We start from the raw sequence: 26,423 nt of genomic DNA, 5'->3' as shown, positions 1-26,423 counted from the left end.
AGAGTCCATGCTCTCGCGGAGCTTACATTCTAGACGGGGTGGTAGGGATGGGGTGGGGGGTAACAAGTAGGCAATTTAAAGAATAAGATAACTTCAACAGAGCCAAGTGCTCTGATGATAACACAGTGGGGGGTTGTAGTAGTGATTGAGGAGGATTCTTTCAACTGTGGGTCCCAGAAAGACCTCAAGCTGTGACATTTGTACTGAGATAGGGCAGAGGCTTCTAGGCACTGGGTCCAACATAAAAGCTGGTGGCTGGGGGGCTGGAGGGCGGAGTGGCTGGGGGCCTGGGGAGCTGTGGGGCTGGGTGTTTGGGTGGCTGGGTGGTTGAGTGGCTCAGTAGCTCAGTGGCTGGGTAGCTGGGTGGTTAGGTGGCTGAGTTGTTGGGTGGCTGAACAAGTAGGTGCCCAGGGGACTGGGTGGCTGGTTTATTGAATGGATATAAGCACCCATTCCCGAGGTGACAGGCCTCCTTGTGAAGAAGTTCTTCATGCTGCTTACCCTAATTCTATCACTCTGTTCTCTTACAGTTCCCTGTGTTGGACAAACTGGTGAGTCTTATATATGTCTCTTCCAACTCCAGATATGACTCTGGCCCAAAGCTTAACTGATGGGCCCTTGGGTTCCCTGGAAACATCTTCAGAACAGCCGACTAGGCCCATTGCTCAGGAGTCCTGGCTGGTGCCCAGGCAGAAATGGGACCTGGGACCCCAATGGTCTCGGGCTGAGAGTAATTCTAGGTGATTCGGTTCCCAGTACATGGCTCTGGGCCTCATCTTATTCCCTTGTAAATGGAAGCGACCTCTGTCTCCTCCTCTCCAAGTGGCTCTAAAGTCCTCGGTTCTCCACTCACCAAGGCTCCGGACTCCCTTCTGTCCCCTGCGTGTTTAGAGAAGGCAGCTTTGTCCCTCAGCAACCTCTGTCTTCCTGACCTCCTGACCTCCACGGAGCTTCCTGTCAAGTAGGAAAAACGCTCGCCGATGAACATCTTGACGGCCAGGGACACGTTCTGTGGTGCCAGGCTGGGGTGAGGGGTGCTGGGCAGGACGCAAACCCGTGGTCCACGCTGCTAGAAAGAGCAGCGGCAAAAGCAAGGCTCAACCTTCAGTTCTGCGTGAGCCTCCGGCGAGGCTGGAAGGGGGTCCTAAGGACCCAGAGAGACCCAGGCAAGGGCTGCGCTGGGGCTCCCACCCTTTCCCCACCATCGCTCTCAGCTCTCAGGCCTGGCTCCTGAGGCTGCCTGGGACCAGCGGCATCTGGCTTGTCAAAGAAGTATGGCCTGGGGACAGGCCGGCCTGGGACTGCCCTGCAGAAGGTGCTGGGCCCCTGGGACCTTGTCTTTTGTCCACATCAGGCCATAGAATGCATTTTAGGAAGGAGGACAGACAGGACGGGCCCCTCCCCAAGACGGTGGTGGAAGTGAAACCCCATGCAAGGGATGGGAGCCTGGCCTGGGGGCGCGGACAAGGGAAGCAGGAGAGAGCCCAGGCAGGGAACGCCCCACGTCCCCCTCTCCGGCCTCCGGCTGGTGGGCTGTGTGCCGCTGTGCTCGGAAGGGGAAGATGCATAGAGTGGCCATGGGGCAGCCAGGCGGCGAGGAGCCCATCCGCGGGGAGAGACCTGGGTCAGAAGGAAGGAGGTCGAACAAGGGACGGAAAGAATTTAAGTGAACCCAAGCTGGGCGATGTTGGAAGGGCCGCTGGAAAGGAGCCGCGGAGGAGGTAGGAGGGAAGACCAGAGAGAAGGTGAGGGAAGAGTGGGGGAGGGGAAAGGGAGGGGAGGGGAGGGGAGGGGAGGGGAGGGTCTAGAAGAGCAGGGAAGAGGAAGGAGGGAGGAGGAGGGGAAGGACAGTGGAGACCTGCCGCAGTCTGGCACGAAGGCCCTGGACGGAGCGGCCGTGCAGGTGCTGTCCGGGAACGTCTGTCCCCAGGGGAGGCCTGAGGCTGGAGGATGGAGGGAGAAAATGGGCTGATGGGACCCGCTCCTGGGTCCCACTGGCTGGGTGTACCTCCGGACCTTGCCAACCCCATGTTTGAGGGCAACATCCTGAGTCTGCAGCGCCACGATGGAGGAATGGAGCTCTGTCCCTGGCCACGTTCTACAAAGACGGGAAATCACTCCATGACCCAAAGGCCAAACAGGTTCTGCCCATGGGGACAGCGACACTGGAAAGCAACGGCCGGTACAGCTGCACTGGGAAGGCAAGCTTCCTCCCGCACCCAGGCACACAAAGGTCAGAGACGACCACGTTTCAAGTCCAAGGTGAGTCACCAGCTTCCAGGGGTCGGGGGAGTGGGGGCTGGGGTGCTGCTCAGGGATCTGGTCCCTAGAGGCCAGCAGCTCTCCTGCCGGCCCGGAATGCTGGGCCAATCACACAGCCCTGAGATGTCCACCACGCTGTCCAAATGCCCACCCCCATGGGGCACATCTGGAACCCAGGGAAGGAGGGGGATGCCCTGGGCCGTGGAAGCGCCCTGAACCAGCCCAGCCACTCAGTCCCAGAGACCCTGGGCCAGACCCTGCCCTCTGGAGACCGGATGACCGACAAGACCCTCTGGCTCTGGTTCTGGTGGTGTGGGGTACAGCTGAGAGGTGGGTCCTGGGGAACAAGGACAGTGTCCCATGGGACACGGGGCTGTGGCCTGGGACATGTCCCAACTTACACCCCTGCCCCTGGGGACTCAGAACTCAGGACTCAGGAGTCCCCGCTGAGCCTGGGCCTGCTTCTCCCCAGAGCTGTTCCCACCTCAGGACAAGCGCCGTGAGGGGAGCCCGCCGACCCCGAGATGCCAGACGGAGCTGCACCCCCGGAGGTCGGCCTCGGGACTCCTCTTCTCCTTCACAAAGATGGCCGCACCTCGCAGACCCAGGGTCCCCACTCAGAGCTCTGCGTCCCAGAAACCCGGGAGGGAGCCTCTGGGCTTGACTGGTATCAGGCCCCCGCGGAGGGTAGCAGGTCCAGAAACAGAGCCCCCAGCTGGAGGTGAGGGAACAAGGTAAGTGGGGAGGAGAGGGAGACACTCCCCGGGGTCCGAGCTTCAGGTAAGGGGAACCCAGGGCCCGTAGAAAGGGGTCCCGGGGAGGAGGGGCCAGGAGCTTGGCTAAGTGGAGCTGAGCCTCCCACCCCGCCTGCTGCCCAACTCCTGTGGCCTCGGCTCATCCTGAGACCCGGGTCCACAGGCCTCACTGTGGGGGACGCAGGGGAGCTCCTCTGTGAGACCCAGAAGGGCTCCCCTCCGATCCGGTGGTCATTCCACCCGAACGGGGAGATCCTGGGGACCCGGGGGCTCCCCACGGAAGAGCCGCCCCTTCCCCTTCCCTGTGACGTCAGAGCAGGATGCAGCGAGCTACTCTTGCCAGGCCGAGAACGAGGTCTCCAATGAGACAAGTGAGCCCAGGACGCTCTCCCTGAGTGCGCTGTCTTGTCCCCCACCCGGGCTCTGAGCCCCAGGAAGCAGGCAGGGGTCAGGTCTCCCGCTCTGTGCCCCACCCCCCACCCCCTGCACTGTGCGAGGGAGCATGGACCCTGCTTGGGCATCTGTGCACTGAACCTGGAGGGGAAGGGAGAGCTCCACGGGGGGCAGGGGTGGGTCCGTGGTCCTCAGCAGTGTTGCCTGCCCGAGCTGGTGTCCCCTGGACCACCCTCATTCCGTCTACAAGCCTCCTTTGGGCCACACAGTTCCCCCTGATGCCAGCCATCCTGCCTCCTCCGCGCCCGTCCGGGGTGCGTTTCTCAATTCCGTCCTCAGTGCTCGTGGTCACCCCACCTCACCCCTGGGTCCTCGGGGCTTGTCTGCCATCACCAGCAGCCCCTGGCTGGCTCCTTGTCTATCTGCAAGCCTGCCTGGTGTGCTGGTCGCCGCCACTGCACTTGTGGTGTACTTCAGACCCTGGGGAAAAACCGGTCAGTGACCTCTGTGACTTTCTTAGTGGCTGAGTCCCTATGCCAGGCACCCCAGCCTCTAAAGAGCATCTCAGAGGACCAGCTGCTTCCTCTTCGGATGCTGGGTGGGAGGAGGAACTTCTCTTCGGGTGTCACACAAAGGAGCCCATGGAGGGACTCTAACCGCTTCCAAAACACACACACACGGACACACACTGTCTCACACCCACAGTCACGCAGAGATGCACAAAGCCACGACCGCACACCCGGGCCTGAAAGGAAGATCAAACACGGGAACTCACCAGCCCAATGTGGTGCACATCGGAGTCCTTCATGTCTGCGAGACACTCTGTGGCTGTTGACTATGCCAGGACAACCCCAGGCCACCAGCTCAGTCGGACCAGAGCTCTGCTGAGCAGAGGAAAGGAAGGAAGAGAACCCAGTGCCCGTCTCTGTGCCGTGAGCGCGCACCCTCTTGTCCGGTCCTGGGACCAAGGAGGGCTCGGTGGACATTCACTCCTCAGAAAGGAAACACGGCGGAGAGGACGGAGCGATGGCTTCTCCCAGCACTGCTGTCTCCTAATTCTGTGACTTGGGCCCGTTCACTCTAAGAGTCATCAAGTGTCTCCCTCTTGGGGTCACTGTCTTTCAGCGAAGGAGACGACATCCGCGTGCTACGAACGTGTCGGGCTGATACCTCGTGGGGCTCGGGACATTCTTCCTCTGGTCTACACGGATTCCGGACCCTCCCGCGCTCCCGTCCGGCCATGACGATGAAGCAGGAATGGGGGGTGGGGGGCTCTCACAGCAGTCACCTTGGGTAGCTCTCCACGTGCTCCTATTCTAACCTTGCTTCACCTCAGGCCACATTGCAGGGCTGCCGATGCCGAAGCTTTCTGGTGCCCGCTGATTCTCCAAACCCACCGACAGAGACTCAAGCGAGCCCCAGCCTCTCCCCTCCGCCCACCCAGGGGTCTCATTCTTACTTTCCACCTGCCCGGGGAGAACGTGGCTGCTGTCGTAGACCGCCAAAGCTACGTTTACTTATTTAAGTCGGCAGCTCCTTCCGGTAAGGACGGTGTGATGAGTCTTTCAGGAGCTGGCCCGGCTACTCTGTGAGAAAGACCACCCCGCCACGCCGTCCAAGTGCTCCTCCCTAGCCGGGCTACCTGAAAGGCCTGGCTAGCCGCCCCAGCCCTGGACCCCTGCCCTGCTTTACCAGCCCCCACTTAGGGCTCGGGCCAGCCTCCAACTTCCTGTCCCCTTCTAGCTGTCTTTGGGCAACAAACCTTCCCTCTAGTTTTTGGCAGGTGTGGGGGATGGGGTGTCCCTGCCGGCTGCCTTGCTTCAAGGCATATCTGCACAGTAGGAGAAAGATGGAGGCAGGTCCGCGGCTAGGCGGAGAGGCAGCTGGAGCAGCAGACCAGGAGCCGAAGGTGTGTGACCGCCACCACCTCTGCACCTGCAGTAAAGCCCCCTCCTCCTGGCCCAGCCGTTCACCTGGCCTCAGGAACACGGCTGTGTCTCTTCCCGGGTCACAGCGTTCAAGACAGAGCAGCACAGCAGAGCTGTCTCCCTCCCAGCTGCAGACAAGGTGGTGGGGAGCAGTCGCTGGGGAAAGATCCCCAAGAAGAAGCAGCCTCTCGCAGGGAAAGAACATCCCTCTTCGTGGAGAGGCTCTGCCGCTGCCCGGCCCACGCTCCCCGGCCCAACGCCCACTGCCAACCTGGGAGCAGCGGCACTACTCCCCTGTAGTAAGGAGCCTGTCTCTCAGGAAAGTTGGGCTCCTGGTGGGCATTCCTGGGCCGCTTCTCTCCGAAACTCAGAGGCACAGAACCTTGAGAATGTCACACAGGAAACAACCTTCAGGCCCCTTTCCAAAGCTTCACAAGAAAAACAGGAGTTCAACCGCTCCGTTCTCCACACCCAGGTCTGGACGACGCTTAACCACCCCCGGAGAGCGTGTCCACTCCCCCCACAAACAAAACACGTGCCGCCACCAAAGATACGTAACAGGCTGTATCTCCGAAGGCAATGTTCAAAACATCTGGGCCAACTATGGTGTCACTAGCCCCGTGATCGTCATGCAAGGGGCCCACGTCCAAGGACCACTCGCCTAGGTGTGCCACGGCAGTTCGTCCGTTTTACGACCCGTTGTCACACCCCACGTGAAACAGAGGTCCGTCGAATTCCCGGAGCTCTTCAGCACATGGCGGCCCAGAAACACAGCCCTGACGAATGAGCACGGGGTGGGGGTGCGGGGGGGTGTTTAACAACCAGGAGCCTCTCGGAATTTCCGTGAATGCCCTGCTGGGTTTATAGGAAGCTCCCTTCCGGCCAATCCTGCCGGTGATCCTGCTGCCTTCTTGCTGTCGGAGATAATGAACATTTCTTAGGCGCCAGGCATCAACCCCATGACCCAATCCCTATCCTAGGAGCTAATTTTTAATGTTCTGGAAGCACCTGCTTTCCAAGAGGCAGCATGCCCGAGAAAAAGCAGGTAAACCTGGATTAAGAATCGGTCCCTACCCCTTACCTTGTGTGACCTTGGAGAAGTCCCCTCTCCAGCCTCAGTCACCTCATCTATATATGATACTATGACGTCATAGTCTCAGCCCTTGCAGGACGGTCGCAAAGAATGTCAGACACACCAAAGAGTTAGGGAGAGAGGATTTTTGGTCATCCAGCTACACGCTGGTCGCTGGGCTCAGCACTGCGCTGTCAAGTCGACGTCGCGTTTGAATTCCCCGGCCCGGCGTCTGGCACAGCGTGTGGCCAAAGTTACCAGCTTTTCCTTCTCCTGAAAAGCAAGCAGCCTGACTGGTGAGTCTGGGCCCTCTCCATGCAGGGGTGCGACCCCTCCTTTCTGACCCTGCTTCCTCCGAGTTTGTGATTCCTGTGGGGCCACTCTACCTACCCTCAGGGATATTTTTCAAAGGAAACATCCTCTAACAATCAGCCCTGTCCAGACCTGTGAATTAGCCTCGTAAAAACACCAGCCTGAGACCTCCGGCAGCCTCCACTGACTTTCTTTCTCTCAGACTCTCTACCCCCACTGTCCAGCCTGCTCTTGGAGGGAACTCAGAATTGTGTCTTTGCATCTCCCAGGGCCCTTCTTTTCACGACATCTGTATCTTTGGGGTAAATACCCAGGAGTGCCATTGCAGGGTCATAGGGAAGCTCTATTTTTAATTTCTTGAGGAATCTCCACACTGTTCTCCAAAGTGGCTGCACCAACTTGCATTCCCACCAACAGTGTAAGAGGGTTCCCCTTTCTCCACATCCCCTCCAACACATGTTGTTTCCTGTCTTGCTAATTTTGGCCATTCTAACTGGTGTAAGGTGATATCTCAATGTGGTTTTTATTTGAATCTCCCTGATGGCTAGTGATGATGAACAATTTTTCATGTGTCTATTAGCCATTTGGATGTCTTCTTTGGAGAAGTGTCTGTTCATGATCCACATTTAAAGAAGATCTGTAAGGGACACCTGGGTGGCTCGGGCATTAGCCACCTGCCTTCAGCTCAGGGTCTTGGGATGGAGTCCCGCATTGCATCAGGCTCCCAGGTCCGTGGGGAACCTGCATCTCCCTCGGCCTGCAGTTCGCTCTGCTGTGTTTGCTCTATAAACACATTAAAGTTTAGAAAGCCAGGTCTGCCTCCAAAAGACACTTCATGGGATTACCTTCATCCACTCGCCGTTGGGAACATCACAGGATAGGACGGAGGACCCAGAGAACTTGCTAAGACAACCCGCGCTGGCATTTCCCAGCTTCCCACCCGCCATCAGACCTGCCTCCTCCCCAGCCTCTTTGGCTTCGGCTTCCTCCCCATCTCTCTCATCACCGGTCCAGTCCAGGTACAGAAAACATCAGGGCCCTCCCCTTCACCTCCTCTGTCAGGCTGGGGAGCACAGGCCAGATCATGTAGAAGCCCAGGGTCCTCACTGGTCCATCAGGAAGCACCTGCTGAAGCCAAGCCTGGCCACGCCCTCTGTAAACAGGCTGGCCCCTTATAAAGAGTCAAGTCAAAGGCAGGACAGCTCCTGAAGGAGACAGCGATGATGGGGAGCAGGAAGGAGCTGGCCCTGCCAGTCTTCCCCCCCGCCGACCAGCTCTTCCCGGAGCATTCGCACCACCTGCCCCCTGCCCCACACCAGTGACACTGGGGCCTGTCTGTGGATGGTGCTTACCAATGCAGGGCAGGATAAGTGGATTTTATAGCAATCTCACAGAGTGATTTTGTTTGTTTAATACAATCGTAAAAAGTAGGGCTCATCCTTTGGATGTCTCTTTTTATTTCTTCTTTGAGTAAATGGCTTTTATCATATTCTACAAAAGAATAGTTCCACAATGGATTCAAAATAAAGAAAAACAGTTCCTTTGACACAGGTGAGAAGCCCTATCCTCTACACACACCGACTCACAGTCTTGCACACACGCTCTCACACACACGTGCGCACACACACGTGCACACCTGTGTCTGGCCTCTCCTCTCTGTGTCTTCCCCAGAATCCCTCCCCCACCTCCGCGTCTTTTTGCACAGCGAAAGTATCCTTTCCCCTTAGCTTAGAAAAGAATGGGCTATGATTTTTTTAAATGAACAGTAACTAAGAAAATGGAAGAAAAAGAAAATCCGCAAAAAGCACGTAGAGAAAGCAGAGGTTTCAGAGGAGTCCCCAGACTCTCCCCCGCCGGCCTGACAGCAGCACAGCGGTCCCAGGGCCCTCGCCGGTGCGCAGAGCAGGAACCCGCTGCTGGTCCTGGAGGACCCTAGGACACTGGTGGCGAAGAAAACAGACTCTCCCGGGGCCCCAGGGACAGACCCTGCAGACACCACCAACCGAAAGGATCCGCACTCTTAGTTCCTCTCCAAGTCAGAGCAAAAGCAGACGCTCCTCCAGCAGCGTCCAGTTGTCAGCCTGCTCTAGGGACGCAGGGACCGGGGCTGTGGGGGTCCACATCACTTCCTAGGTAAACAGGACAGAAAGGGCTCTGTGCAGGGTTGAGAGCCCGGCCGGCATGCGTGCTGCTGCGCCAGAGGGGAGAGGGGGGCGCACACCGGGGGGGCTCACGGCTGCCCTCTGCTGGCCGCCTTGGGTCTGACCATCCATAGGACCGCGGCGTCCGGAGGTGCCCTTGGACGACACCTGTCCTTGGCTCAACACCTCAGAGACACACCACAAAAATGGAGCATGCGCCTTCCCTGAACCAGGCAGTTTGCAGAGGTTGGGATTTCTTTCCATTCCAGGTTTATTTGAGATTTGGCTAGAAAATGAGGTCTTTGACATTTTTACCTAAACCAGCATCCACTGGTACGGACCTTGGGGGCAGGAACCACAGACGAGACGCACAGGACAAGGCAGACCCAGGCTTTCTCATCCAACACCAGGATGTCTTGCGTCCTGAACGCAGGTTCCCATCGCCGTCCGCACTGCTGGCACAGACCCGCGCCACTGCGCTCCCGCGCTCCCCGGCTGAGCAGGCCCCTCCCACGCTGCACCTGCTCGCAGCCGAAGGGGCCCAGGGGGCAGGTTCCTCAGAGGTTTGCTGAGCGAGTGAGGGAGACGCCAGCTCCTCCCTCCTTCCTCTGTGGGGCTCGGGGTGGTGGTCTGCCTCCTGTACGCAGCCTGCCTTCAGCTCCCTGGGAAAGTGTGTCTTTGCCTCCAATGCAGACCCTACGAAGCCTCGGACCATCCCACCCAGCCTCTACAGGGCTGTTTCTTGTCTCCTTCTTCCCCTCTCCTGCTGGGTGCACCTTGGTCTCACGCATCAAAGATCAAGCGCTCCTCTCTCTCCGCATCCCCAGCAAGGCCAGGACAAGGGCGGGCGCGGCAGGTGCTGTGGGCACTCGGGCTCAGGGCCATGAGTGCAGGCACAAGAGTGGCATCTCAGGGGAGGTCGGGCTCCCTGTTTTCACACATGCGGGAGCTACCTCTGCTGCCAGAGCTGGCCGATGGGGAAGTGGTGTGCACGGGCTGCTGCACCCAGGGCAGCCTTTGGGGCCAGCTGGTGCCCGGTGGCCTGGCGTCTGGCAGCAGACCGTGCGGGCAGGTGGTCCTCTCTGCGTGAACCGAGGAGATAAATGTAGACATAAAGATGTGGCTTCGGTGGGGATCCCCCTGGCCTCTCAGCCCCCACCCCTTACCACCCTTCAGAGGAGCCCCCTTTCCTCCCGGGAAGCCTGCTGGGTGCCCTCCCTTCGGAAGCTCTGCCTGCTCTCCCGCTCTCCCCCTTCTCTCCCGTCTCACTTTTTGTCCCTCCTGCATCTCTCCTGTCTTTCGGTGTGGCCCCGGCCTGTCCCCAAGCCAGTCCAAGAATCAAGGACAAGCGTGAGTGGGCAGGATACCCCGATTCCACTGGCCCCGAATGGAGCGCAGGCAGCACACGCGACCTCCGGGTACACCTGCTCCCGCCCCTGCCCACGGCGGAGGGGGACTAGGGGAGAGGGGCCCAGGCAGCCGGAGCCCCGAACCACGGCGACTCCCTGGCTTCCAGAAGGGCCCAGCTGCCGGCTGCTCTCTTAATTAAGGAATGTGGGAGTGGTGCCTTTGAACTCCCAGCCCAGTGACTCCAGCGCCCCGTCCGGTGGCGGGGTAATTATCCTGCTCCGAGCCAGTGATCCGCAGCGTGGGGAGCCTGTCCCCGCAGACTTGTCCATCCTGAGCTGCCCTGTTCGTCTCTCTCCAGTTCACACAGCCTGGAGATCTTCTTCCCTTTGCGGAGGGAGGATGTCTGCGGACCCTCACCAACCTCCTCCTCCCCTTCCCCAGGTCCCTGGAAGCCCCTCCAGGAGGAGGGCGTGAGGTGGGATGTGAGGCTGGGACGATGGCAGCTCCGCCCCTGCTTGGACGGACCCTGCGCAGGCCCAGTCCACTAGGAGGGAGAGTGGCCCCCCAGTCTTCTCTGCGGGAACTCTGCGTCTATATTGCCCACATTCCTCCCCAAGGGCCCAGCTCCTGCCTCCACACCCTCCCGGTCGGTCCCAGGCCTGCCAGCCCAGCATCACGCCATCCGCCTCTCTGCGGGCTTGGAGGCCCCCCCATTGGGAAGCCTGTCCTTGGCTCCAGGCGGGGTGCCGACGTGCCCTCACGAGCTTCCGGTCTGGGACAGTCTGGGAGGGGGCTGCTCCCACCCGAGCCCCCTTGCTCTGCATAGACCTGCCCTCCGCTCTGCCCTCTCTGGCCAGTTAGTCCCAATGGTTAAGGGTTTTTTAAAAGCGGACTATGCGCCAGACCCCATCCTAAATAAACCCTTACCTGCACTCTTGCCCCACGGACTGTAATTAGCAGGTTACCTTCCCCGTCTCCTCACCCAAACAGCAGACTCCCTGAGGGCAGGGCCAGGCCTTTCGTCTCTGGGTCCCCAGCCCCTGGCACAGAAGTAGATGCTCAATAAACACCTGACGCAAGAAGGACAGAATTCACAGCGGGGTCATGGGTGGGATCCCCGCCCCCCGGCCTCTCACCGTGAAGCCAGATGGCGCCCAGTTCTGCCCCTGACTCCGCTCTGTCCCTTCCTCTCTACTCTGAATAGTTCCTTCCTCTTCCAGTCAGACCACCCCAACGGCCGCTACCCAGGCTTTCCTGCCTCTTCTCTCTCGGCCGACCTGCCCTGCACGCTGTCCTTCCCCGCCGCCAGCTACGCTCGGCTCGCAGCGGGCCACAGCCCCTCCCTTTGAGCAGACCTTCTCAGAGCCTTCCCTCGGCCCACCAGCTGCAGAGTCACCTGGAGCGGCGCACGGGCCAGACTAGATTCCCGGGCCCTGTCCCAGCCGCACGGAACCAGAGTCTCCGAGGCTGAGTCCCACAAGGCGGAGAGCTGCTGCCTCCAAAACAAAAGCCTAGTCCCTAGGCCAGTATTCCAGGCCTCTATGAGCAAACCCTCAACCTCCCTTTCCATTCCCACCCACTGCAGCCCTAGGGGCTCCTCCCCTCGCTCCTTCATCACCCCAGAAGCCCACCTGGGACGCCCCCCATCTGGCTGTGCCCACTCGGTTCTACTTCCTGCTCAGAACCTGCCCCAGCCCCTGGCTCTCCCCTTCTCTCTGCCTGTCCAATTCATGCCTACCAGCAAGGTGCAGCTCAAAGCCCACTTTGGGGGATGTGCCCCCCGCCCACATTCACAGGGACCTCTCCCCCAGCCCCTCTGCAGCGAGAAGACCCCGCTGCCCATTGCAAGAGCCGTGCTTGTCTGCCGGGGGCCTTCCTTCCAGGCATACCCTGTTTCTACACTTGGGCTGTGAGGCCCTGGAGAGCAGGAAGCCTAACCCAGGGTCCCCCGGCTCTCCTGCCACTGTGCCTGCCTCGCTCTTGGCCGGGTCCCAAGCCGAGGTCAGGAGTTCCGCGGGACGAGACACCACGAGCCTGGCGTGTCTCTTGGGGGTTCCCCGGTCTTGCTGCAGAGTCTCCCCTGACTCAAGCAGGCCCGTGTAACTGGAAGTGAGAAGAGACGCGGGGTGAGGAGGGGCAGCGCCGGCAAAGGGGCCCAGTTTCCCCGGGGCGAGCCTCCCACCCCAGCTCTCGCTCATGACCTCTGCCAGGGGCTAACCTCGCTCCGGGTTCAAATCAGTAAGACCCTCAAGAAGTCTAGAATTCACACTCTCGTTTGCAAATGTTTAGGAAACACCCACGGTATGCCGAGCGCCAAGGGGATCACAGGCACAGGTGGGTGAAGACCTTGCTGGCAAGCAGTCCGTGGAGACCAGAAAACCACCACGAGACAGTGTGCCGAGGGCAGAGAGCCGGCCGGCATGGGGCTCGGGATGGCTGGAGTGGGAGCTGGCCGGCCGCGGCGTGCCCGGTCCGTCCCTGGTCCTGAGGACCGGATGGAGCAGCGCACCTGCCGGAAGAGCGAGCACAGAGCGTGGAGTGTCTTGGGTGCTCCCCGGAGGGGCCGTCCTGCCTTCGCATGGCCAGAGAGCGGGCCGGGGAGCCCAGCTCGGGCCAGCAGACTGGAGTTGAACTTAGGAGTGCCTTGTACACCAAGCTGAGGGTTTTGTCTTTTGTTTTCTGAGGGCAGTGGGAGGTGCTGAAGAATTTTAGAGAAGTAACACAGGGAACTGCAGTCTAGAGGGTTCTCTGTGGCTACGGCAGGAAAGCAGCCGGCCGTGGGGCCGGTGGGATGCAGGGAAGGCTGGCAGATCCAAACGGAGGATGTGGGCTTGTGTTGAGGCATCTGTTGCCGGCGACGGCCTTGGCCAACCACGGGCACATGGAAGAGGCTGACTTACAAGAATCCACTCCTGATAAAGCCCCGCCAGGCCGGGGCCAACTTCCACTTTCCTCTGGAGGCTTTCATTTTCGGGGCATCCAGTTCTGAGTCAAAGATTCCTCCTTTGGAACATGGGACTTTCCAGAAGGACCACAGCCTCTTCCGCACACCCACTTGACCCCAGATGTTCTGGATTTGGGTTGTTGAAGGAGTCTGCTGGCCTCTCGGGAGAAGGATGGCCCTGTGGTCCCTGTGGAGCCTGCTTCTCTGGGAAGGTAAGGGGGGCCAGTGTTTGGCCTGTCCTCAGAGAGTTGGGTGCCTCCCCCCCCAGGGCCCTTTGCCTGCTGTCTGGGCAGGGACCCCATCCCCAGCGAGAGCCCAGGGGCTGGGGAGGGACAGGGAAGACTGAAGAATGTTCTCGGTGACCTTAGAAGATGGACCCAGCCAAGCTCTGCAGCTCCTTGGGTGGAAGGCGGTGGAGGCCGTAGCAGCATCCACGTCCGGGGGACATGAGCTGTTCCATGGCCCTGGGCCATTCAAAACTAAGGCTGGTGGTCCCGGTGGTCTGGAAAGTCTCAGTTGTGGGAAGGGTGAAGGAATTCTACTACAGTCTGAGAAGGAGGAGGTCAGGGCGGAGCAGGCTCGGACAAGAATGGGTGCCTTTCCCTCAGCCGGGGGGAAGCCAAGGCTGCTCCCCGCAGGTCTGTGTAAGGGAGGCAGGTATTGCGGAGGGCGACAAGGGAGAGCGAGCCACACAGAGCACATGGACTTGGCCGGTGGGAAGGGTGTGCTGTGGGAAGGGCGACCCCCGGTGATCCCCCTTCCTGTCTGCTGCCTGACCTCCCCCCGCGGTTAGCAAGCAGCACACGTGACAGGGACCAGCACTGCAGGGCCAGGGGGCAGGAATCAAAGGAGCCCAGATTCCCACCAGGGACTCCAAGGGACCTGGAGATGACTTCAGCCAATGTCCCTCACCTGGGCCTGTCCAAGCACGTGCGGGAAATCCTCACAAAGGAAAAAGAACCTGTGTGGTGCACAAATCTTTCAAATCCTGGGATGTGGAAGGCAAAACGGCCCCTTAATGGTAAACCAGATGCGTCCCACCGTTTGGCTGCGCCCTCTTGTTTCGGGGCTGAGGCCACAGAAGGGACCAGGGCCATGGGCTGATGTCACAGAGCAGGTCTGCGGCAGACTTCAGGCAGGACAGACTGAGGAGCCTTGAGCAGCATCCGGCTCTGTGCTCTGTGCAGGCCAGGTGTCCCCCGCAGTAACTGCTGCAGCCGGACCTGGAGGGCAGTGAGACGGGCGGGGGCTGGCCGAGTGACCCCCAGCATGCGGCTGTTCCAGCCCACTCCCAGGGCCTGGGCACAGTTCTACACGAGCTGTGTGCTGCTTTCTGCCCCTGTGCCCCTGGGGCCGGGGGCCCAGCGACTCCTCGGGGACTCCTGTCTTTCACCCAGTACAATGCGCTGAGTGTCTCCTCCACGCTCCTGCTGGTGTGGGCGTGGGGGTAGGAAGAAGACAAGAGGCACCCGTGGCCCCACGTGGCAGCCCCTGCCGCAGCCACAGGCAATCACGGCAGAGGGACCCAGCACCCCCGGCTGCAGGCCACGCAGAGAAACAGTGCGGACCCCCGCCCCTGCGAGATGGGGAAGCCAAGAGAGGCAGGGGGTGTTCAACGATGAGCAGCATTGGACAGCGAGGGAGTCAGGCCTCCCAGAGCCCTCAAACTCAGCATCCCCCCGACTGCTTCTCCTCCTGCTCTGGACCACGGAGAGCAGTGCTCTGTGGGTCCCTGGTGCCCTCCCTGGCCTTCGCCGTCACTCCCCAGACCACACGCAGGACCAGACCGCACCGGCTGCACAGGTCCTCCCGCTTCTCCCCATCTCAGCCGCCCCCATCACTGCGCAGGCGCAGGCCGAGGCACAGGAGAAGGCCGGCCTGCTCCAGCTTCCCACACCCCTGCTGCTGCGGCTCTCCAACCGGCATCTCCCCCTCTTACTCCCTCACTTTAAACCCTGTGCGAGGCCCCCCCAGGGCTCTAGAGCGAAGCCCAGGTGCTGCGGGAGCTGACTCCCCCCCACTCCTCCGGCCGGCGTCTTCCTCCCCTGCAGAGAGCTGCTTTCAGTTCCCAGAACCAGGAGCTCCGGATGCCCTCCAGGCCCTTGCACGCTTCCCCATCCCTGCTCCGCACAGCCCTCCTCCACCCGACCTGTCTGATCCCCTCTCCTCCTGCTCTCAGCTTCACCACTTCTCGGAGCCCCCAAGGCCGTCGCCACACGTGTGCTCTCCCAGGGCATTCCTTCTTCGCCATCGTGGGACCTAACTTAATATGCTTAGAGTCGGGCTTCCTCTGTGAGCGCCCAGAGCACAGACGCAGGCTTCTGTCCCTTGTGCTTTTATTCCCAGCCCCCAGCACAGTGTACCTTGCTCGGGTGGAGGGAGCGTGCTTCGCAGCCGCTTAGCTGGGTGCCTGAGCGTGGCCCGGGAGGGGTGAGGAACCTTGGCCAGGCAGCAAGGGGGCTCCGTTCTTCCAGCATTTCTTCCCACCTGCAGCCTCCAGCGCACAAGTGCATGGCCAGGTTGGGGGCTCCGTGCTGCTGGTGGCAGAGCGCCCTTCCGGCTTCCAAGTCCGAGAGGCCATCTGGAGATCTCTCTGGCCTTCCGAGGAGCTTCTGGCCACATTTTTCCGGGGCACCCCAGAGACTCTGTACCGCTCCCGCTTCCTGGGCCGAGCCCAGCTGCACAGCAACCTCAGCCTGGAGCTCCAGCCGCTGGAGTCTGGAGACAGCGGCAACTTCTCCGTGCTGCTGGTGGACACGGGCGGTCGGTCCCGGACCCAGGTCCTGCAGCTCAAGGTGTACGGTGAGTGCGCCCCACACTGGACTGTGTGCTGCCCACAAAGAAAGTTCCTGAAAGGGGTCCTGCGTCCCGGGAGCTGGGGAGACCTCTGGCCTCAGGCCTTGCAGCTGATTTGGGACACATCTGAGAAAGCTCCTCAGGGACTCCCAGGTGCCCTCTTGTGTGAGGCAGCCCAGCTTTGCCAACCCACTGATCTTGCCCAAATCCCAGCGGGGTCCTTTCTAGGCTCCGTGGCCTTGGACACGATGCAAAGCTTCCCGAGCATTCACCTTTCTCATTGATCAAATGGGCGTCGTGAGTGGTAGTACACATAGCTGCCCACAAAGGCAGGATACACTGCATCTGGGAACACATCCAAGACGGAGGTCTGGCCTACACTCCAGAATGCTAAGGTTATCAGATGTGCCATTGTTAGACAAAACACTAACAAGAAAAAACATATTGCCAATCAAACTATGGCACAATGTTTTTTTACTAAAAATTAAAACATAATTGAAGCATGGAATGTTTATTTCATATTGCTTTGAAGAGTTCTTTAGACGTAGAGACTTTTAACTATATGACATTCATGGATGCTCTCAATTATTCATTGTTGCAAAACAAACCACCCCAAAACTTACTGCCTGAAAACAGCTATTTTAATTTCTCACCACCTGCAGGGTGGCAGGGCTCAGTGGGGGTGGTCTTCTGCTCCCCGTGGTTTGCCAGGCTCGTCCATGCAGCCAGTCAACACCTCAGCTGGGGTGGCTGGCTTCACCGGGCACTGGGCGAGCTAATTTTTCCAGCAACTTCACCTCCACAATCTCCACCTCCTCCATCACCATCACCTTCACCTCCACCTTCTTCACTGTCATCTCCACCACCATCACCATCCTCTCCATCTTCTCCATCACCTCTACCACCATAACTTCCACCATCACCTCCACCTCCACCACCTCCACTTCCACCACCATCTCCTTCTCCACCAACACCTTCACCTCTACCTTCTTCACCATCACCTCCACCATCACCATCAGCTCTACCTTCTCCACCATCACCTCCACCATCACCATCACCATCAGCTCTACCACCATCACCATCACTTCCAACTTCTCCATCACCTCCAACTTCTCCATTACCTCCTTCTCCAGTATCACCTCCAACACTACCATCACCTCCACCTTCTCCATCACCTCCACCACCTTCCCCATCACCTCCACCTTCTCCACGATCACTGCCAACTCCACCATCACCTCCACCACCACCTTCACCATCACCTGCACCATCACCTCCTCCACCACCTTCACCATAACCTTCACTTTCTCCACCATCACCTCCACCATCATCTTCACCACCATTACGTCTATGTCTACCACCTCCACCATCACCACCTCTATCTCCACCTCTACTGCCTCCCCTTCCACCATATTTGTTGCTGATCAAGGGGAAAAAAAAATGGCCTTTTAGCTCTCATTTATCTGCCTAATGGCTTGGAAAAAGAATGCGAGGTACCCCAAATCACTATTTCAGTAAAACCTCCGAAATTTGGTAGGGCAATAGGGAGAAAAAGGTCTAGTGTTAAGAATGAAAAGTCGGGGTGACAGCTAGGAAGAGGAAGACAGTGAGGAAGAGAAAGTCAGGAAACCGGGAAGGAGAGAGGACCCCAACCACCCCCACCACTAACCCAGGGGCAGCTAGCAGGTTGTCTGTGAGCCACTCAGGATGCCAGCACGCCATTATTCGTGTGTTCTGGATGCACGCAGCCCGGAACCCAGTTGCATGGCTTGGCAGGCAGAGCACTGGCTGGATTTCAGCAGCCCCACCCTCACTGGTTATCCCCTTAGCCCAGGGCCCTTGTGCAGTGAATAACCTCCACAACCATACAGGCGGCCCTGGAGCCTCTTCCTGCTCTGAGTCTCAGCTGCTGCACGTGTGAAATGAGGACATTGAATGGGATAACACACGCAGCACCCACACCACTAAGCTCTCAAATGCCTTGTTCTCAGCATCTGAATTACAGATTTTAAGGAAATTGCTGTTTTATTGCTTCCAAATACATAGCATGATTAGAACTAATTGCACGACGCTGCCAGCAGCCGTCCTTGGGAGCTCTGCTTTGACAATAGATAAGAATGATTTGAATTAGCAGATCAGTTACTACAAATGTCAATGGGTGTTTCTACTGTGCCTGATAGTGTTTGGAAGCAGCTTGTCCTCCTAAGTAGTGTAAATATCCCCCCCACATACATACACGGTAATCTTTGTTTATACTATTAGGGTGCCCAGCAAATCTTTCCTTTTCCATATCACAAATCCCACCAGCTTGAGCTGGCATTAATGAGGTTTTACTCTGCTTGACTCTGGAATGCTGTCAGAGACAGAGCCCTCCCGTTGTCACCAGAATGCTCTCCCGCTGGCCCCCATTGCCACGGAGACTCGAGATTTACTCATCAACCTACACAGAAAAGGCGAGCCTCTGCCAGGGAGGCCGAGACTCCAATGTGTTCACCGGTCCAGGTGGCTGAGCACCTAGAGAGCTGGGTTATGAACATAAGGAAACAGAACCCCCACCCCCTGGTCTCCCCCGCAGTTTGCACCCTTGTAATTATTTCCTTAATTATTCAGTCACTTGTCAGCACCTGTCTTCTTCACCAAACTGTAAGCTCTAATAGTCCAGGAATGTGTTTGTCTTCTTGCCTGATTTAATAGATGCCTATCACCTGTCATGAGGAAAGTGCTAAGACAAAGGACAGACAGAGTTTTGGAGTCTTCCGAGCCTACGGTGTCAGGGAAGGCTTCAGGATCTGAAAAGCAAGCTATGTGCTCAAGCTGGGTCTTGAAGGGTTGGTAGGAGTTTCCTAGGAGGAAGAGAAGACAAAGACATACGTGCACAGCTGAGCCAGATGAATGCGCCCAGGATATGGGAAAGTATGGCGTGCTTGGGAGAACAGGAAATTAATCAGGGTAGGTGAGTAAGACCAGCAGGAGGTTACAGCTACAGAGGTTGACATCAACTATGTCATGAAGGATTTTGAATACCAGACTAAGGAATTCAGCCCCTGTCCTGTGGGCAATGGGAAGCCAGACTATGTTCTGGAGCAAGAGTGGGCTGGTCAGAGGTGACCTCTAACCCTGCATGGATCCCAGGGCTGGCACGATATGCCCTCCCCGGCATCACTGTAACCCATGCCCACTCCACTGTTCTTGCCTAGATGTGGTGCCCAGACCCGTGGTACAAGTATTCATCGCTGTGCCAGGAGAGACTCAGCCACCCAAGACCTGCCAGGTGTTCCTGTCCTGTTGGGCCCCCAACATCAGTGACATAACCTATAGCTGGCGACGGGAAGGGACCATTGACTTTGGTATGGAGCCAAGCGACCTCTTCACGGATGGACAGGTGCTGAGGGTTTCACTGGGACCAGGAGACAAGAGCACGACCTATTCCTGCATTGTCTCTAACCCTGTCAGCTGGGACTTGGCCACTGTCACCCCTTGGGAGAGCTGCCATCATGAGGCAGGTATGCCAAAGGCCTGGGGCCAGTGGTGGAGGGACTGTGAAGAATCAAGCCCCTCTCTGACCTGCCCCCTTCATATCCAGCCCCAGGAAATTCCTCCTACAAAGATGTGCTGCTGGTGGTGGTGCCCGTCTCCCTGCTCTTGACCCTGGCTGGTCTCCTCTCTGCCTGGCACCCCTGCTACTCAGGTAGGAGTCCTGCAGGTGCCTGGACCTCCTCCATTTTAGGCTTCAGATGGTCTGCTCTCCTTACCTCTGCCAACACATCTCCTGACTCCTACTCTGGTGTCCAATCAGATCCATCTACGTGAAGCCTCATTTGCAGTTCTTCAAATGAACTCTTGTCTTATGTATTTCTTCAGGCTTTTGCACATGCCATTATCTCTGTCTGGAACACCCTCTCCATGGTTTCCCACCCAATCCCCCGCCTTCTTCATGTGACTCTGTCCTCCACAATCTCCAAGGGACACCGGCTCCAGGAAGCCTTCCTGACCTCCTCCCCTGGTCTGGGCAGAGTGGGTGTTCTTCCTTTAATCTCCATTGCCTACCCTAGTCACCGTGCTCACTGCACTTAACTCTCCCACTGAATTCTCCGCCCCTTAAAGGCTGCCTTACCACCCCACCAGGCAACTAGCAATGGTTCCTGGAACAACGCTGGTACAGATAAAGGTTTGCTGAGTGGAAGTCTAGATGAATCCCAACCCACTCTTGCCTACCATTCCTAGGAAATGCCTCTGAAGGAAGAAACTTTCTGGCTAGGGGTTAATGAGGCCTCCTTCTCAAGGAGAAGAGAGCAGGGAAACTCAGAGGTGTGGCTGGATTCTGAACTGGCCCTCCTGCTTAGCCCTTCCCTCAACCTCAGGATGTCCTGCCCCTGACAGAAACACCCCCACAGACCTGGGCTTTGTGGAGATGTCCACCCTAGGCTGTCTGGGATGGCTTCAGGCCAAGCCAAGGATGCTAAGAGTCCAGATATCATTGGGTAACTTTCTGATCTCTTTGCCAGGGAAAAAGCAGAAGGACGTCTGTAATGACAGAGTGACTCCAGAGACAGAGAACCCCCTTGTATAGGGTTCTGGATGAAGGCGGACATAAACTGTTGCCTGGACCATCAGGAAGCCCACTGCCCAAGCCCATGATGCTCTGGAACACGTTGGTATCTGGAATCCACCATGGGCCTTGTGCTTCCACTGAGACTTCTGTCCCACCTCTGGGAGCAGCCTAGACAGCTACTGCACTGGGAGCTGCCCAACAGAAAACACTAGCACAACCTTCCACATCCCCCCCCCCAACCCCATCCCCGCTTCCATCCTGCTCCTGGCTCTGCTTCGGGCAAGATAACAGACCATCCCCTCCAAGACACGTGAAGTTCTCCAGGATCCACAGGGACGTTGATGGTCCTACGCATTCACCACCCCCACCATGGTTCACGAAGTATTGTTGCAGACAGAAGTTGTCTCCTCAAAGTCCATTTGTTGAAGTCCTAATCCCCAATCTCTCAGAATAGGACTGTATTTGGAAATCGGACTTCAAAGAGAAGATTAAAATTACATGAAGTCATTGGGATGGGCCCTAATCCCTTATGACTGGTGTCCTTGTAAGACAGGAAGAGACACTAGGGATGCACACACAGAGAAAAGGCCATGGAAGGACAAAGAGAAAAGGAAGACATCTACAAGCCAAGGAGAGAGGCTCCGGAGAAACTTAACCTGCTAACACCTTGGTCTTGTGCTTTGAGCATCCAAGACTATGAGAAAATAAATTTTTGTTGTTGAAGCCACTCCTTCTGTGATATCCTGTTACGGCAGCCCTCGCAGACCACAGCAAGTGTTAACTAACTGGCACCAAAGGATTGCCTCCAGTCTGGGTCCCAGACGCTAAAAGACACTAGACATCTGAACTAACAGAGAAACTCTGAACCAGCCCCTTCCAGCTCCGGCCCCAGCCCAGCCCGTGTAGTTTGAGACCCTGATGTTTCTTGATGCCTGAGACATTCTCGTAAGAAAAGATCTAGAAATGGATGAAGGTGAGAGGCAGGGGACAGGATTCTCTTTCCAGCATGAAGGACTATCAGGTCGTCTGACCTTGTGGCCCCTCAAAGGTAATTCACAGGTAGAGACGATCAAGAGATGGTTGACATAGCCTGGTGGGGGTGGGGGCCATTTTGCAGGTAACACCTCGCGAATGACATTTTCACCATCTCTGCTGACCACTGTGCCTCCTGCTCTATGCCTCCTCTCTGCTCTGTCCAGCACAGCGACCACGAAAGAGGTATTAAATTTTTCGCAGCCAACAGAAAGCTCTTGCAGGGCTTCAAGAAAAGCAGCTCAGCCTGAGGGCCTCTGCCTGAGGCCAAGAGGGTGAGGAGCCAGAACAGCTGAGCAGAAAACAAGTGCGGAGGGAACAGAGGTGGAGGCCTGGTAGAATCTGCTAGACTGTTTTCAGATGCACGAGCGGAAGATGCCCCCCGTGCTCACGGGGAAGAGACAAAGGCTCCACCCCTCCGTGCAAAGCCGGCCAAGGTCCCTGTCTCAGAGCAGCATGTGGGACGGAAGCTGTGATCGTGGCCATCCCGGCTTCAGTGAAGGTGCTGAGGCTGAAAGAGCATCTGCCAATCAGTGGTTCTGTCTGGGAAAACTCTGGGACTTCGCCTTTGGAAACTTCGACTTGGGGGTTCGTGGCTGGCGAGTTCACGTTACTCCCACCCAGGTGCACCCCGATTCTTTTCTGGGACCTCCCTCAAGGCTTGGTACTAGAGAGGAAGGCGGCCTTGAAGAAACAGAGGCAGGGAGTGAGGTGTGTTCCCAGGACAGTTCCCATCGCTCCGCCCGGGAGGTCAGTCCTGGGCAAGGGTCTACCCTCCGTTCCCCAGGAGCTGGGCAGTCGCTTCACCTTCATCAAATGGTCAGTCGGCCTCTAGATTCACAACCCCCCTCACCTACTCAGCTCATTCTGGGATCTCCCTACCTTCTGGCTCTGCTCAGTCCACAACTGCTCTCCAGGCTTTGTCTTTTCCTCCTGCCTTACCTGTGCCCGCTTTCCCCCCTCACCTTCCCCCAAGTCCTCCTGTCCTGTGCACTGGACCCGCCAACCTGGCAACCGGTGTTGCCTCCTCCTGTCACCTGGAGGCTGTCCCTGGGGCCACTGGCTTCGTAGGCAAAGCTGTCCTCGGTCCCTAAAAATGATGTGAAAGAGAAAGCCGGGGACCCGGCCAGGAGCCGTGGGGACTCTATGGACACACACACACACACGCTAACTCCTTCCTTCCTTCCCTTCGTCCCCTGGGCCCCACGTCAGATCAGAGCAGTTCTGGGTGGAATGGGGCCTACAGTGTTCCCTCCACGAGTTCCCTCTTAGTGACTTTATGAAGTGGTTTGATGGGGCGGCACACCCGGGCTTTTTAAGTGGATCCGTGCTGCTGGAATACGTGGCTCTTCCCACTCCTCGTGATTCCCTTGTCAAGGACTAGACGAGTGACCCCACCACCACCACCAGAAAACTCAGAATGCTTCTGAGAGAGCAGGGTCTGTTGGCAAGCATTGGGATTGATGGTGCGACGTTCGCACAGAGCGAGGATCGACGGACGGTTCGGCGTGCGCTGGGTCCAGCTTGACGCCCTGGGGAACCAGAAGTGAGTGAAGCAATGTCCTTCCTTCATGGACTTTATACGCTGGAAACGCAATAGGCAAGGAAGTGTGTGTCAGATTTGACGGGTTCTGATAAGGAGAGAAAGCAGAGTAAGAGTCTAGAGAATAATGCGTCGGGGAGAGGGAGGCCGTCTCATAGAGGCGGTGGAGAGAACCGTGGCGTGGGTGGCGGGACTAGCCTGCGGACCAGAAGGTGCGAAGGCCCCGGAGGGGGAGCGCGGTTAGTGTTTTCAAAAAATAGAGTGGACCTGTACTCCTGCGGCTAATAATACAGTATATCTTAATAAAAAATTTTTTAAAAAATAGAGTGGAGGCCAGGCTGGCTGGTGAAAACAGAGAGGGCGTGGTGGGGGAGAGTGGAATGGGGAAGATCCGAGAGGGGGCCTGGGGCCACCGCACTTGGGACCCTGGGTTCTTCACAGCACACGTCCCTGGGCTTAGCGTAGCCGGGAGCACCCCTGTTTGGGAGTCAGATTCCTCCCGTGACGACCCTTCCACCATTGTTTCCAGTTGGCTCATGGTCAGACCAGAACCCTGTCCCTCTGTTTTTGCTTTTCTCTGTTTTCGTTAAATTTTCCTTGAACACGAGCCTTTGTACCTGTCCTTCTGTGCAAAGCATGAAAGCAAGAGCAGCTAGGGCGTCGGGGTCACGAGACGTGACGTCAGCGAGAATGGAGAGGGGGCGTAGCAAAAGGCGAGGGTGAGACAGACGCGTTTGTTTTCATCAGTGGAGACAGGAATACCCAGGGCCTTGTTTAAAAACGTTTTTTTCACAGGGACACCTGGGTGACTCAGATGGTGACGCGTCTGCCTTCAGCTCAGGTCATGATCTCAGGGTCCTGGGATGGAGCCTCGCATCAGGCTCCCTGCCCGGCTGGGGTGTCTGCTTCTCCCTCGGCCCCTCCCCCTGCTTCTGCTCACACGATCTCTCTCAAATAAATAAATAATCTTTTTAAAAACTTTTTTGGCAAACGACATCTCTGGAAAACCTTCCTCCCATCTTGGCTCAGAAGCAGCACCTGTTCGGTTAATCAACACTTGGTCAGTAACTGGTCTTCAGGGCAAGCACCGTCTCCTTCCAGGCCTGACTCTGCGGCTCCCCACAGCTTTGCCGCTGCAGCATGAGGGGAGGCCTCCAGAGCCGCGCCGCGCCCCCAACCCCAGACCCGGGAAGGTTTCAGCGGTGCCTCCCCTCGGGCTGTGCCGGGGTCTGCGTGGGTCCCGTCTGCCAGGGACGGGGGAGCAGGCCGAGCACGTGGCAAGTGGCAGGGATACTCAACTCAAGGGTGGAGAAGAGAATGACCCACATGGAGAAAAGTCTAGAGACCTCACCCTGTGAAAAAACGATTAAAGAAACTGGTCCTACGGAGCCTACGGCAAAGGACTCAGAAGGTCCCCCTGTGGTCTGAAGAGCTCTCGCACCACCAGGATGTACAACAGAGGCCCCTGGATGGGGCCCCCCGAGAGCAGACAATGACTCACACGAGTAATAGGATCTTACAGCTGGAAGGGAATCTTGTGGTTTCTCAGTTCAAGTTCTTCATTTCTCAGGCAGGAAGCCAAGGTCCAGAGAAACTATTTTTCCTCATAATTACGTAGCTGGTCGGTGGCAGAAGCGGAATTAGCGGGAGGTTTATCTCGTCCGCCCAGCCCTGCCCCCTGCACCCTATACCGCCAGGGAGGACTTCCGACAAACGGAGGAAGCCCCACACGAGGCGAGCGGCTTCCGTGAACGCGCTGAAGCTGAAACCATCTCAGAGCAGTGGCAGACGAGAGACTTTTCCTATCAGGTGGGGAGTTGCATTAGCTCAGGAAGGACAAACGTGCGGTACGTGCACACAGACTCCCGCCCTCCGGGACCCTGTTCGGCATGCAGGAGTAGTGAGGACACATTCTTCCCCGCGGAGTCCACAGGCAGCAGGACGCTCAAGTGACTCGGGCCAATTAATTGAGGTTGGGAGTCAAGACGAAACCTATTAGCCATTCCTGCCGTAGCCAACCCTAAGATCCTCCCCACATCACAAACGAGTTATAAAGGGCGGATGGAGAGAATGAGGGGAGCATGGAATAAAGGAGGCCAATGAACGGAGTCGACTCGTGTGTGGGAAACACGCCAGCTTCCTGTAACCGAGACTCCTCCCAGCCTCCTTCCCTCTGCCCTGCCCACAGCGTGCGGCTCGGGGGAGGCATCGGAGCCGAAAAGAAGGCGAGGTCGGCAGAAAGGAGGGATGCCATGGCCAAGGACGCGCCGAACAGCACGACTTCAGCCAAATAAGTCAGTATCACACCTTTGGCCGCTGGAACGATCCTGTTCTTCGGAATATCTAAAGAATAAAGTGAAAAATCCTGGCATCGGGGTTCTTCGGATGCAAGGAACAGAAACCAGCTCTGGTTTTAACTAAAGCAGGAGAAGGAAATGTTCAGAAAGTTGTAGTAGCCCAGGGTCCTTGTCAGTTCAGGCTGCTGTAAAAGAATACCGTCGTCTGGGCACATTAAAAACCACAGACGCTTGTTGCTGGTGGTTCTGGAGGCTGGGAAGCCCAGGGTCAAGGCGCTGGCCGGTTCGGGGTCTGGTGAGAGCCTGTTTCCTGGTTCACGGACAGACACCCACCTTCCCACTATGTCCTCATGGGGCAGAAGGGGTGAGGGAGCTCTCCAGGGTCTCTTTTCTAAGGGCACTGCCCCCACTCATGGGGCTCCACCTCGGGACCTCGTCTCCTCCCAAAGGTCCCACCTCCAAATACCATCACTTTGGGAACGAGTTTTCAGCCTATGAACTTGAGGGGGACACAAACATTCAGTGCATCATGTTCGAGAACCAAAGAAAACACCAAGGAACCAGGGCACAGCCAGGTGGCTTAGGGACAACCTCCTCAGGGCCACCATGGAATAAATCTGTTCTGTTTCTGTTCCCTGATGGCTCCCTGGAGGTTAAAATTCCCAACAAACAGATCTAGGTTGATCAGCTTAGCCGGGGTCAAGAATCCTCCCTCTAGGGGATGGAGGAGAGTTGCAAAACATCTTGTCAGAAGGGGGGTTGGTTTAACAAAATCAAGGATAAAAATATGAACTGGCATAGGGAGGGAAGAAAATGTGCGTTGGTGTCCGTTCGGTCAGGGCTGCCCACTCACCCACTGCCCCCCGGCGCCCCAGCACCCACCGGGTTTCCAAGAAGTCTGAGTACTGGAATCTCCCCCCCCCCCCGCCCCCAAATAGCTCACAGCCGATGGGGGAAGCAATGTGCCAACAACGGTAATACGGCCCCCAGCCTGTGCCCAAATCAGCTCCTGGCCTATGAGAACTTTGTCCCCAGGGAAGGCCAGGCAG

The 26,423-nt window shown here is 57.6% G+C and overlaps 3 protein-coding genes across 3 annotated transcripts; 2 read left to right on the top strand and 1 right to left on the bottom strand.

Moving 5' to 3' along the window:
• Positions 1-1,971: 1,971 nt before the first annotated feature.
• On the top strand, positions 1,972-3,444 carry FCRL6 (Fc receptor like 6; the record flags this gene model as incomplete). The annotated part of the gene is given in 6 exon segments (XM_082703062.1): positions 1,972-2,233; positions 2,735-2,836; positions 2,839-2,983; positions 3,167-3,279; positions 3,282-3,305; positions 3,308-3,444. Coding segments are annotated over 6 exon segments (783 nt in total).
• Positions 3,445-12,324: 8,880 nt separating this feature from the next.
• SLAMF8 (SLAM family member 8) lies at positions 12,325-23,684 on the top strand. The gene is made up of 5 exons (XM_082702990.1): positions 12,325-13,369; positions 15,651-15,959; positions 19,148-19,453; positions 19,534-19,638; positions 20,456-23,684. Exons 1-5 carry the CDS (start codon positions 13,279-13,281, stop codon positions 20,518-20,520), a joined length of 876 nt encoding a protein of 291 aa, XP_082559116.1. The 5' UTR covers positions 12,325-13,278; the 3' UTR covers positions 20,521-23,684.
• Positions 16,646-17,422, bottom strand: LOC309849921 (uncharacterized protein). Its single transcript, XM_082702991.1, has 2 exons — positions 17,156-17,422; positions 16,646-17,116 (listed from the first exon to the last, which is right to left on the bottom strand). The coding sequence occupies exons 1-2, from the start codon at positions 17,360-17,362 to the stop codon at positions 16,691-16,693; spliced, it is 633 nt and encodes a 210-aa protein (XP_082559117.1). The 5' UTR covers positions 17,363-17,422; the 3' UTR covers positions 16,646-16,690.
• Positions 23,685-26,423: the final 2,739 nt, after the last annotated feature.

The sequence above is a fragment of the Mustela nivalis genome (genome assembly GCF_964662115.1).
Source record: "Mustela nivalis genome assembly, chromosome: 16".
NCBI classification, from domain to species: Eukaryota; Metazoa; Chordata; class Mammalia; order Carnivora; family Mustelidae; genus Mustela; species Mustela nivalis.
This window is presented reverse-complemented; position numbering and strand designations above follow the sequence as displayed.